General features: G+C 36.3%; 2 protein-coding genes across 8 annotated transcripts in view; one reads left to right on the top strand and one right to left on the bottom strand.

Moving 5' to 3' along the window:
* The window catches only part of Vermilion (Tryptophan 2,3-dioxygenase vermilion), a 225,289-nt gene that overhangs the window by 170,427 nt on the left and 41,375 nt on the right, over window positions 1-13,487 (top strand). The window lies entirely within an intron of this gene.
* Ldd (lipid droplet defective) overlaps window positions 5,212-13,487 on the bottom strand; it is a 35,734-nt gene continuing 27,458 nt past the window's right edge. For all 4 annotated transcript variants that reach the window (XM_083087024.1, XM_083087023.1, XM_083087025.1 and 1 more), the window contains 5 exons: window positions 12,643-13,468; window positions 12,246-12,394; window positions 11,919-12,101; window positions 10,542-10,785; window positions 5,212-6,107 (listed from right to left, as the gene is read on the bottom strand). In XM_083087024.1, the coding sequence (XP_082943150.1) occupies window positions 5,979-6,107; window positions 10,542-10,785; window positions 11,919-12,101; window positions 12,246-12,394; window positions 12,643-13,468 (1,531 nt within the window). In that variant the 3' untranslated portion in view covers window positions 5,212-5,978. The remainder of the gene's footprint in view (window positions 6,108-10,541; window positions 10,786-11,918; window positions 12,102-12,245; window positions 12,395-12,642; window positions 13,469-13,487) is intronic.

Below are 13,487 nucleotides of genomic sequence, written 5' to 3' on the forward strand. Positions count from 1 at the left end.
TTTTTCACGCTCGTTACCGACGCACTCGATATTATTATGGTTCAGTGAACCAAAAAGCAGGAAACTCGAAATTTCCATTGCTAATGACGCGAGAGTATCCCGGCCGACGTGTTATCGTTATCTTCCGCCAGGCTGTAAGCTCGCCAACACGCGAACGAATTTAATCGCGTATCTCCGAATTTTCCATGCGATAAAACTCGCCCTCAGCTCTCATACAGTGAATATTTTACTATCAAAAATAAACGATCTCTAAAAGGCCGAGATCTAAAAGCAGTCTGTTAAAAAGATAATTGTATATTACAAATTTTCCTGCAAATATAATGACGCCATTTTCATCTAGTAATTCTAGAAATATTAAATTTATATTTATTTGCACACTACGGAAACATTGCTATGCTATAAATTTTATTAAAAAAAAAAAAAAAAAAAAACGGTTGTCAGAAGACCTTATCGCGTATTTATCGCTGTTATTCTATATTTGCCAGGGAACGTCTCATTATCCCTATTTTGTAACTTTTAACGACAAAATCGCCATTATAACGTTCTTGCGCAGCTATTTTCTGATAAGTTTTAGCTGTGTAACGATATGTAACGATAACAACATTGTCGTTACGAAGTTAGAGAATAGACCTACGGAATAGATACAATTTAGTAGGAAAAAGCTTTTTAAGATCAATTGATATCTAAAAAAAATTTATAAATTGTAACATTAATGTGCACAGAAAATAATAGCGTACCAATTATTTTTTGCATAATATATAAAATTAAAATTAATTATTAATCTTGCTGTATTTTGTTCGATTTTTTGAACGTTTAACATTTTATTGCAATAGCAATAACATCTCTAAAAAAATGAGCTAAATAAATGCGAATGAAACAGCAGGGTTAATAATATGCTACGATTGCACTGGATGAGCAAAATGACTTCCTGCAAAATAGAGCGCTCTCGTATTCCTGCCCACTCTCTGACTAGCGAAGCTCATTTACAGATACAAAAACTATCCCATTCACCTAGTATTATCCGGCTCAGGCACGGAGAGCTTAATTTCGCCGACGATTGATCCCGAATCTCCATGTTGGAAGGATCTGGCACCGCGCGATCGCAGGCAGACAGATACGGCACGACCGCACCGTATCCTCCAAGATTAACTCTCTCGATTCATTTCCACCGATCTAACTCACTCTCGGTCGCCCACTGACATCGAGAGGAATCTTTGCGGAGACACTTGAGGGACGTGATGCTGATAAAGGATCACCATTCAACGAGGAGGGACCGCCAGAGTCGGCTATGGCTGCGCGCCCCCGAGTTACGGGAGCTATCTCGGCCACGTTCCCATGAATGCACATTGTGCGCATTGCGTTGCCTGATGACTGTCGAGCTAAGGATACCGCGGAGAGGTCGTAGCCACGTGACGCGCGTCGCTACGGCTGTCATCATTTATCTCCCGTTGAATTTCAGATATTTCCCCGGGACGCAGGGAAGCGCGCGTCCCGTTATTGCAAGACAAATGGCGCGTAATTAACACGAGTAATCCGGAATAAATCCGGAAGAGTTCGTGCAAACGAATGCCCGATCGTTTGCGGCCGATTATGTGTCGGTCGCTTTCGTCCCGATGAGATTGGCAAATTGTTTAATTCGATTACACGCGCAGCATTTAGTCGTAATTTCGAAATTTAACACACGAACCGCGTGTAAAAAAAGTAATGAAAAAGTGCTAATCGCGCCTTATATATAAAATTCTGGATTCCGGATGATATCTTTCGCGATAATACGTAGGTACGTGGTGTACGAGAAACGTGCGCATTATATTCTGTCTCGGATATAATCGCGCTAACAAGCCTAAACACTAGTTAGCAACAAACGGCGCGCGTAAGCGCGGCATTTAATCCTCGTGGAATCGCAGTCGGCGCGTTCCACGTGTTTCATACAAAAGATTTTCGGTACGTCTGCACGCTGGTTGCAAGCATGCCGTTCCGCAGGTATCATCCACTAGGTATCCCGCTCTTCCTTTCGCTAAAGTAAGCGGCGCATATTCTGCCGACGTCGTTGCCGCACATCTGCGAATGACAGCAGTTGTTTCCAAGTTTATCCGAAGCTGCGGAACGTATTCGGCCTCTTAATTCGCTCGTCGGCGATCCCTCTCGCGTAGGTGGCAAGGGTAGACACACACGTACGATAATCATCACGTAACTGGCAAAGCCGGCGGGCAGAGGACCAGTCTTGCACGTGAGCGAGCGGCCTCCTCTTCGTTACCTAAATTTATTCCATTATTATGCCGATGCGGTTTAAGAGAGAGTGGCTTAGCAAGCAAAACAAAAGCGTGGGCGCAGCGAGAAAATTTAATGAAAAAAAGTCTGGATTAAATACATGACATTGTGTATTAAGTACACAAAAAGTAATTTATATAAAATTGGAGGAATTTATCATAATAATCTCAATTATAATAAACGAATATTTGTAAAATAGATAATTGTAATAATATAATAATTATGATAGCTACTATAATAAAAAAATATAGTAGTTGTTATAAATTAAAATTAATAAAATTTAGAGAATTGATATTAAAATTTCGTTTACTTTATTATAATCGGTTTGTTTATCGCAAATCTCTGAAAGTCTCTGACGAAGCGAAACTCTGTACGTGAAATAGAGATCAAAGTTTCTATTCTAGAAAACTCTAGATTCACCACCAATAACTTTCTAAATGTACGGAAAACTATCTTTGATTTCTCACACGCGCGCTGATTCGCAAATCCTATTTTAAAATGTCAATTCAGACGAGAGGCAAAAATCGATTTGCGTAAAAATAGAGAAAGAGAGAGAGAAATCGAATTTTTCTATATTTCGTTTATTTACGACATTAACGCCAAAACGTCAATATTCGCCAGGAATCAATTGTCGAAAACAATTCCTCGTTGGAGAATAATCGACCTCGATCCGTTTCCCTCCTGCCTTTGCCACGGGCAAGGGATTCTGCCTCGGGCAGAGACAGAACATGCCGTCGTATCGGACGAAATTACGGCAACTTAATCTCTGTCTTTATTTCCTTCTTCCTGTTGGCCGCTTCAGAAACTCATGGATATTCCGGACACGTAAACGATTGGATTAAACTTCTCTTTAATGCGTTTCGTATCTACGGATACACTACCCTTACGGAAGCATTTTCGCAGACCATTTCTTCTTTTTCATAAAAGTTGCAATTCGAGTAAAATGTCGTGCATTTGGAGCAGTGTAACTCGCGCTATCAGCAGTATAACACGAAATTTCGACTAAAATAACCGTCAATCCTGATTCCCATTTCCGAATGAATTTTCTTGATTCTTACATGAGCGAAAAGTTACTTTTCCGATTCGTTCAGTGCGATCAGCGTAATAGATATTTGCGTGCTTACGCTCATCAGAATCGCGACTATTTACCTTTCAGCAGTTGAATCGTTTTCGCTAACTTGGTGAATTGAACGAATGACGCCGTTGATACGAAGAGGAAAGCGCGAAAGAAGATTTTGCATAGGAGATAACACAGTAACATTGTTCTCCGTTGTAATTCGTAACGAAATTTCGCTCTTATTATCTAGAAGCTATATATATTTGACGCGAAATTTCCATCAAGCACGCGGCGCAACCGACGATCTTGGATAGCGAATTTAACCGACATCCAGGACGTGCTTAGCACGATGGAGAGATAAAGAAAGGCTGTTGAAAGAGAAAATGAGGAAAAACTTGATGGAGTCCTGTTTCCCTTTTTCATTTATGCAGGCGAATATTGCACCTTTGAATTCTAATTTTATACGTTATAATGAAAAATTTGCAATATATTTATGCAATTTCTGTATTATCATATATATTATTGATTTGTTATTTATTCGATTAAACTAAAAGTTTTAAGATAAGAAATTATAAATTATAGGGAATATTTTGTCTTTTTTCGCTTATCTGTTATTACAGATTTAAATTTTTATAATCACTGAAAAAGTATATTTTTTATATATATTAATACTTTATATAATTTACACAACTATTATTTCAAGATTAAGATAAAATAATTTAATATTTACCGATGCCATATGTCCAGAATCAAAATTGATTATAAATTATGTTGAACTATAAAATATATACTATATAAAAAGATATATATTTAAAATATATTATAAATATATATAAAATATATGTAAATATATAGCCTAAAATAATTATTTATAAAATCTTATCATTTCTTATTTTGATTTTCACATATGTTATAAATATAAGCTTTTATTATATTAACGAATATAAGTTTTTGAATCACACACTTTAAAAATTATTAAGATTAGAATTAAAATAAAAATGTAAGTTTTTCTATATGATTTTGATAAATTATTCCGTATATATGTGTATGTCCCTGTAAAGAATTTTATAAAATGCGAGTAACTTGGAATATCTAGTAACTATTTGTGTATATGTATCTTATTCTGAGAATATATGTTTTTACACCATATTGATGCAATTATATTGACCTTTTTCGCGGCAATAAATTTCACACAATTTCGCGTTTTATCGTTGCTTCTTCTTTTAATTTTGCACTATTCGTGTAAACATTGATCTTTGTGCTTCATAACTGACGATGTCGTCAAGCGTGACAAATAAAAACTTCGGACCCTGTACATATGGCATGAGTTCTCGCAGGCGATATGTAACCGGTCGGTTTGAGTGTGTCAAACATACTAGTCGATAATCGCCTTCGGCGAAAATTGATGGCGGAATACCGTAGCCTGTGGAATCCTCTGTTTTCGAAATTGCAATGTCAGAGCGACGGCGAAATATGAGCGGAAGCGATGATGTCAACACTAGTCCCCGTTTCTCTTACTCACATATCAATAATATTGATTTATTTATACCTAAGTATTTTTAATTAAATATATAATTTTGTTGTCCGTTTAAATTATGTATAAGCGGAATTTTAATAAATTTCATTAATTATTTAATATATTTTTCAATTACGAATATGACACACAATTATTTCTTGAGTACATTTTGTAATAATACATTCATTAACGTGTAATTGCATATTCATTGTATAAAATATTTTGACTGCAATGTAGACAAAGATATATGATAAGTAATCAAATTGTAATGTAATGCATGAATTCTGCATTACATTAACGATGTTTGTCAGCTTTATAAAAAGCATCGTAAAAAATAATCATAATAATAATGAGATATTGTTACGACTGATATGAAATCACATTAATCTATTTAATATAATTATTGATATCATTGATTTAAGGTAAACATTGCTAACATAAAATATACAGTAGTTCTATCAGTTAATTCGATTTCCCGATTTATCACCTTCACCAATCACCTGATACTTTTCGTTTTACAAAATCTGCATATATCATTTTAAATTAATCACACTTTTATCATAAACATTCGTTCTGCTAAAATGAGAAATTTTCGTCTCACATCGCTAAATCTATTTAATTTTTTCTTAATTTTATAATTCTAGAAACAAACATACATGTGTTCCACATGTGTATTTGTGTATTCCACTAAAAATACTAATAATCCTAAAATTATTGCTAAATCAAAAAATTGCCGCAAAAATACAATATTTACATATCTGAGACCGAATGAAATTGTTTTATCACGAATTTTTAAGAAAGATTTGTTTTAGGAACTTGATCGACCAAATCTAGATTTTATAAGTAAATGAATATCTAAATCCCTTGTCTCAGAAAAGCCGTGTAAAAAACACGAGACATCTTTTTTTGTATAAAGCTCGTATAAATCGCGCGTTTCATCGTGGCGTCGAACGTAAAGGCAAACTATCACAGCAATCACCACGAGAATGCGCACCGTTGGAGTGCATCTGACGAACAGGAGAAGCTTTACCAAGAGCGAACCGTAAAACTTTAGTTAAATTCGTATGTGTTTATTTCTAGCAAGAGCTACTTTTAGAGAGCTTTCTTGAGAATTTGAGACCTAATTAAACGACACATTCAAAACGTGTCCATGTAAATAGTATCCATACTGGAATACATGTTGGGCATGCTGTTTCTACTGCCTTGGCCGAAGATAGTCGCGTCGATGCCTTCGTCGTCCAACTCCTCCGAGAAATTTACCAGAACCTGCACATGATAAAAATTTAATACTATTAAAAAAATTCGTTCTAAATAGATAAAATAATTTTCATGAAAAAAATTATCTCGCATTCGCTATGAAGAAGTTCGATTGAAGAGTTTCTACAACTCATGAGGATTCTATAAAATTGCAGAGATGAATATATTATTTATAGAAAATGATTTTGTTTGCGATATTTCTTTCCAATATGTGTTATATATATTTATCAATCAAAGCTTGCGTTTGTGATTATCGCAACTACGAAGTTCTTCGAGAAGACTACGCGTGCGAACTTTCGATGGTAGGATCGTTGCAGTTTCGCGCGTGCTTTTCGTTGAAGCACGATCCAACAGTGGGATGGAAGGAAAGGGAGATGGAGGGTGAGGCGACTCTTCTTGCAATGAAGACCCATAAAAATCTCAAAACTTTTCTGACCGGCCAAGTTTGCCTGGTTATACGTGCAAGCCCGTCGCGATGCTGCAAAAAATTCCCACTTTGTTTGCGAGATTGCCGTACCGTCTTTGCATCACGGCAAGAAATGCATTTACATAATGTCCTGACGTCGCAAGCGACTGCTTGGAATAGATTTTTTTGGAAAATATATACGCCATGGATCAATTATTCAACGGGCCATTTTGGTTCAATATTAAAAACTATTGACGCTCCCGCGTTATTGCATTATAATTATTATAACACGAGATAAATAAAATAGATACTTAAATATAACGGAAAGACTATTGCAATAATATAAAAAATCTAGTAATCGCACATTTTGAATAAAATATAAATTTTAAATACGTAACTTTTCTAAAAATTATCCTTCATTAATTTTCTTATTATTGTGAGATAGAAAATAATATAAATAATATAAAATAATATAAATAATATAAATAATATAAAATAATATAAATTTACTAAAATGTTTTAATATTCATTCTTAGTAATAATTCATTCTCATAAATGACAACTCTTTGTGATATTTTCTTAATTTAGATTCTAAATATAAGAACATTATAATTTCTGTGGTTTACTCTATATGTTTTACGCTTATAATTTTCGAAAAATGAATTTGCGCTTGCGGAATCTTTGGAAAAAATATGCAAATAATTTTCCATAGTATTGCAATAATCTAGAACTTCTTAGATTTGACCCAGTTTACTATATTGTACTTGGAACTTAATTTATATTCCGAACCGTGCTAACTTGAGCTGTTGCTATTGTCGTTACTGTAGAAGCTTACAAAACAACGGGTTTATAGCAGCCCTTAATGTTCGCACGGACTAAGTTTCAAGAAGTAGGGATGAATACGTGACGCAAGTTTATATTTAACGACGATTTAAATACACCTAGGAAAGGATAGAAGACGGTACTTTTCGAAGCGATGGCGCGCGTAAACTTCTTTCTCGTTAACAACAATTAGCAATGGTACTTTCGAAAGCGTTAAATTTAAAAGAACGAAATGCGCAATTGCACGCTAAATGTCTCAGATCGATATTTTCAGAATGAACCAATTACACAGAAATTGCGAAATGTCATGGGCTCTGATAGATCGGCCATATTATTTATCGAAAGGATTCTATTTCTGATGACAAAGGGTTTCATCAAACTCATCGTGTTCAAGTGCTAAATTTTTCTTATTCCGTCGCCACTTTATAAGTGATTAAGTTTTTCATAAATCATCGTATTTGATGACGTTTCTCCTAAATTTTTCATGTTTTTAATTCATTCTCGCGGATATTGATATTGATTTTATCCGTAAGTATTTCTTTCGTCTCGCATCTATTTTTCAATAAATTCTCTAAATTTACAACGTTTATTTTCAATCGAATTTTTAATCGAATTTTTAATCATGCACGATAACAATAGTTTATAATACGTTTATAAAAAATAAAAAAACATTCTTTCTTCCTCCTCTCTCTCCCTTCTTCTCCCCCGCCGTTCCACATTTCTTCGCGTTTCGCGGAAATTAAATCCCACCTTTTTGATCACGGTCGATCGATCACTCAAACGACGATTTCAATTCCCGCTTCTCCTCAAGCGTCGATGGTTCATTTCGATCTCGAGCCGTTTCTTCAAGTTTTCAGACGCTGCAGAATCGCGAAGAATAGATGGAAGTGGATTGCGCGCACACTTTTAGGACCATAAGATCTACATATACATACCCACACCGGCAATCTTGCTGTCGCGCAATTCGCGTGATTTATGATCATTACTCGCAACTAAATCACGAAACGCTCTGATTGATGTATTGTTAAAAAATATATAAAATAAATAAAAATTGCCTATTGTTAAAATTCCACTTCTATGGCTTTATTTTATTTTATGATGATAAAGAATATTTAAATATATCTATAAATATCTATAAATTCTTAATCTACGTATAAATAATAAAAATCTCTTTTTTAACTAGCAAATTAACGAAATAAATTAACATGAAGTAAATTTCACATTTTAGCAAATAAATTGAGATAAAATAAAATATAGCATGAAATTAAAAGAAAATTAGCTATAAAGTTTAATTTTATTTCACTGCCTTCCACTGTTTTTAGTTATAGACAGTTCTTTATATAAAAAATAAATTCGAAAAAAGCAAAGAAATTGCATCAAAAGCTTTATGCCGCTGTAATGGTCACTTTTTGAGTTAATATTATGTTGCCCGCGCGCACACACAAATTCTCTTTGTACGATGCAACTGAATTTTCCGCAATTTTCAGATTTCACCTCGATGCGCTGCAGTTTGCGCCACGAAAATAATTAATAGCGTAATATCGCGGTATTACACACATACACATATACATCTTACGTTCGAAAGCATGTTAATTAAAGTTAACATTTTGATCGCCCTCTATATAAGAATTTAAAAGAATTTAAAAAGTTTTTTAATTAATTTCAAAATTAAAATTTTTTTCTTTATTAACCGACACTTATGTAAATGCAACGGGCAGCCACTTTACGCGCGGTAAAGTTCGCAAAGAGTCACAAAAGGCGGAAGTTTGGCGGTAAGAAGAGGGATCAAGCAAAATGCAAATTTCGGCTACCCGCGCGCATGCATTTTTCGCGCAAACACATCTCTCTCGGCGCCGTCGCGACCAACACGCATTGTATACGTAACTCGCCCATTCGTAAGTTGAAATACACGGGTCACTCACTTACACGTCAGTCGCGCATGTTCATTGTGTTTTAGAAATTTTTATTTCCCGGCAGAAATGCGGGGAAGTTTTATGCGCGAGAAAAAAACCACGAGACATTATGCACATTCATAAGTTTACGAGCATATAGAGGGAAGAGGTAGGGTAATTCACAATTTCGTACAAAACGTCGCGTCCAAAAAAAGATGCGCAAAGAGAGAGAAATTTGAGCAAAATGGCAGAACACTTCTTTTTTTTACACGTATACGCTTGCGCACAATTATCAACGCGTGATTTTTTAAATTGCATTTAATTTAATTGCATCTAGTATCCGCGGCGAATAATATCGTTAAATACGCGACTGGAAAAATGCGCGGCGCAAGTGACTTCGGCGCTTTGCCGGCGTTTTACGATGCGCTGACTCGCGTATATACTAACAATATGCCGATTTACCGACAATGCTCGCAATCCCCTCACATTGAAGCGACGTGAAAGACAATCGTCCTTGTAATGCCCGATGTGCAAAGGCTTCGAGAGCGGAATGCAAGGGAGCGTATCATATATATGAGATTTACACTCGGCAATCTCGGGAAGATTCGGGCTTCATTATTCGGACGGTGAACTATTTCCAGGCAGAGAGTGAGCGGTTAATTAACAACAGTTTTCGCGGAGACGGGGAGAGAGGAAAGGGGATCGGTTCTGCGCGTTACAGCTATCCGGAAAGCATTTAGGCAAGCTTAGAGGCAGTCTGGTGTGGGTGAATTTCCCGTCTCCCTCCCGCTATCCTGCCTCTCCTTCGCTCAGCTTGTAAACCATCGTGAGGCTGTATGTAAGTGAACTACGAAACGACGGATCCATTAATATCCGTCGGGATCGGTGGGACGAAAACGCGGCTCGTCTTTGGACGACAGGAGGAGGCGTTATATACTGGCGGTGCATCATCTGCTGTAGACAAGCCTTGGAATATTGCGCATCCGCCGAATATTCACCAAAGGGTTACGTTGCAAAAATAAATACCGCGATTCTAAATTCTCGACGATAAGTACTTTAAATATTTTTAATTTGCACGTAAAGTTGCAATATAATTTCGACGAGATATTATATATATGATATCAGTTATTCATGTATTAGTTTGATACCCCTAAGGGTATCAAACTAATACAACTTGATAAACATTATATAATAAACAATTCCGAGAACGTATCTGAAATAATACGTTGCAAAGTTTCATGAGAGGCAAGACGAAGTACTTGAAAACCAGAACTGTTGAGAATCCGCGAAACAACGCCGCTTTGTTGAATTGGATTCACTGACCTGATCCAGCGAGCTTTGTGTGAGCGTGTAGTCCGTAGCCTTAAGCTCCTCCGCCAACAGCTTCACCATACTGAAACTCACGCTGAGTGTCGTATCTTGACTCCGTGGTAGCAAAAGTCGGGCAGCCGTTGCCTGCCTAGAAGAGATCATCGCCTGTGGCAGATATTTCAGGATAGCTCTCCTAAGATCCGTGGGGGAAACTGGTTGGCCAAATCTCAGGAAGACAACATATCCTTCACCGAATCTAAAAGTCAAATGACATTTTCAGTTTTCGAGACAAATTTTCGATACATGTCAAAACGATATTTAAATTAATTATGACAAAACAACGACGCAAAAGTTATTTAAGAATAGAAAAATATTTTCTGAAATTTTAGGAGGTTGATTAAAAAGAAAAATGCCTTTCTTTCTTTTCTTTTAGTACCCCTAAGTTACAATTTATTTGCTTTATGGTTGCGTTCGATCGCAAGGGACATGGATATTTTAAAATCTTGTCTCCTAGTCAAAAGACACGAAAGATAAGCTTCCACTGTGTGTTCTATGCTGTAACAAAGTGCATTCACTATTCTTTATCATTCAACGTACTTTCCGCGATACATGAGAGCGGATTGCAGGATGGGCTACTAACATGGACAAGACTGAATCGTAAATTCTATCCTCGATGACATCAGGCTAGAGAAGGTTGGCGTGGAAGAAAGAGTAAAAAAGGATCATTTTCAGAGGTGCTTCTCGAAACACTTCGGCTTGTTAGCAGTTAAATATTTATGGCGCTCGATGTTATTTCGAATAGCCTTGAGATGTAATTCCTATATATTTAGATAGAAAGATCTTCTCTTCTACACATGCACATAAGTAATTTCGATCAAAAATAATTATTTTTTTTGCTAAAAAGATCAGCAAGGGCTTAATTGTAAGAATATTGTCCTTGTAAAAGATCTCACAGATTTAATTAAATTCTTTGGCGGTCTAATTAAAATGCGTTATAACGAGCATCAATTTTTCTTTGAGCGTCGTTAAAAAAATATTGGTAGATCTAAGCCCATGATTTTGTATTATGAAGTCTAATTGATCTAAGCCATCGTCTTTTCCCCGCTTCACATTGCCGTTTTATATCGTTTTTATCTCTTTTATAAAGAGGATTATTGAACGGATGGAACGGTACAAAGCTAAGAGTTATCGATTGATGGATTCGTTAAGCTACAGAATATAATACACCTATAAGTTCTCGAATCAAATTCCAAAAAAAAGATTGCAAGCAGAAACAGAGAATCAAAAGCGCCGACCTACAAGGTTTACAAGTCTGCTGGGAAATATCTGATCGTGAAATTAAAAGAGACGTCTTATTCTACGAAGATACGAAGTTCGATGTAATCTTACTTGTGCTTCAAATGTAGCGGAGTTCCTATACACCTGAGACCAGCTTTGGCGAGGATTCCTACCCTTGTACAAAGGTTTTCGCATTCGGCAACACTGTGCGAAGTCAATATGACACATCCTTCATTTTTCGTCACATGTCTCACGGCTTTGGCGACGAGATTCTTCGTGGCAGGATCCATTCCGCTAATGTACGCGCGAACAATAAAAGTTTATTAAACATTAGTCCGAAAAATTAAATATCTTTTTCATTTAATTTCTCATTTAATTTTTAATTAATGTATCGATTAATTAAAGGATAATTATGAAATTATATCGAGCGAAAAGTACCTTGTAGGTTCATCCATGAGAACTATTGCCACAGGTGCCATGACACTTATAGCGGCGCACAATTTCCTTTTATTACCACCGCTAAGAGCATCGACCCTTCGATGAGCATACTTAAGCAGATCGAACCTCTTCAGCATTGTCTCGACAGCCTGAAATAATAAATGAAATAAATTGCAATCCCAAGTTTTATATCTATAAATATATATAACTTTTAATTAAAACTTTCTTCTGCTTGAATATAAAAGAATCTGAAATAATATTTTCAAAAATATCTTCGGCATTAATTCTTAAAAATTTCAAATTATGCAAATCAATAATACAAATACATCTTAATTAATAAGCCTAATCTAAATAATATTTTTATATAAAATTAATGATAAAAATAATTTCACTATACCTTAGGAACATTATTCAATCCGCAAACTTCACCGTGAATCGTCAGACACTGATGAGGAGTGAGAAATCCATCCAAAGCGTCGCTCTGAGGACAGTAGCCAACCTCACCGTTGCACAGAGGTCCAGCGCCAATCTCCTTTCCTTTAAGAATAATCTTTCCGGCCGTAGAAATGATTTCCGTTGTCAGCATCTTAAATGTCGTGCTTTTTCCCGCCCCGTTCACCCCTAGGAGGCCGAAGCATTTTCCCGCTTGTACGCCAAAGCTTAAATTTTGTACCGCGACATTTGTTCCGTATACGCTCCTATATTCCTTCCTCAGCTTCACGGTCTTCAAGACATCATCGACCATTCCGGCCTCGATTCTCAGTCTCTCTCTGGCAACGTCATCGTCCTCTTGCACGACCTCGTAACTGACCTTTTGTCTCCTCAAATCGGGCAAGACGCGGCATTCGATCATCAGATTCAGCGCGAATAAAATCGCGCCGATTACAGCCAGGAAAACGTAATGAAGACCAAGGAGATCCCAGCCGAGCGGTGACTGGTAAGTGTCCATGTGAAATCTCTGCAGCAATTCGGAAGTGATGTCGTTCCTCGATATCTCGATTAACGCATCGCCGAGAGTATATTGCGGGAAAATCATAAAGATGTAATGCAAGATGTTTCTCACGTCTTCGGCTGTTTTAGTTTTACCGATAATGTCGAGCACTAAGATTGTCGCTAGGGCAGATACACCTATAAAAGTATTTATGCAAAAGAGCACCATGTTGGACAAACTAGAGTCATCGAATGTTTTTTCGGCCAGATGTGAAAACGGTATTGCCGCCCATCTAAAGAAAATAGATAAAT

Source organism: Camponotus vicinus, unplaced genomic scaffold (genome assembly GCF_025532165.1).
Source record: "Camponotus vicinus isolate PSW18456_S1 unplaced genomic scaffold, iyCamVici1.0 SCAF_13, whole genome shotgun sequence".
Taxonomy (NCBI): Eukaryota; Metazoa; Arthropoda; class Insecta; order Hymenoptera; family Formicidae; genus Camponotus; species Camponotus vicinus.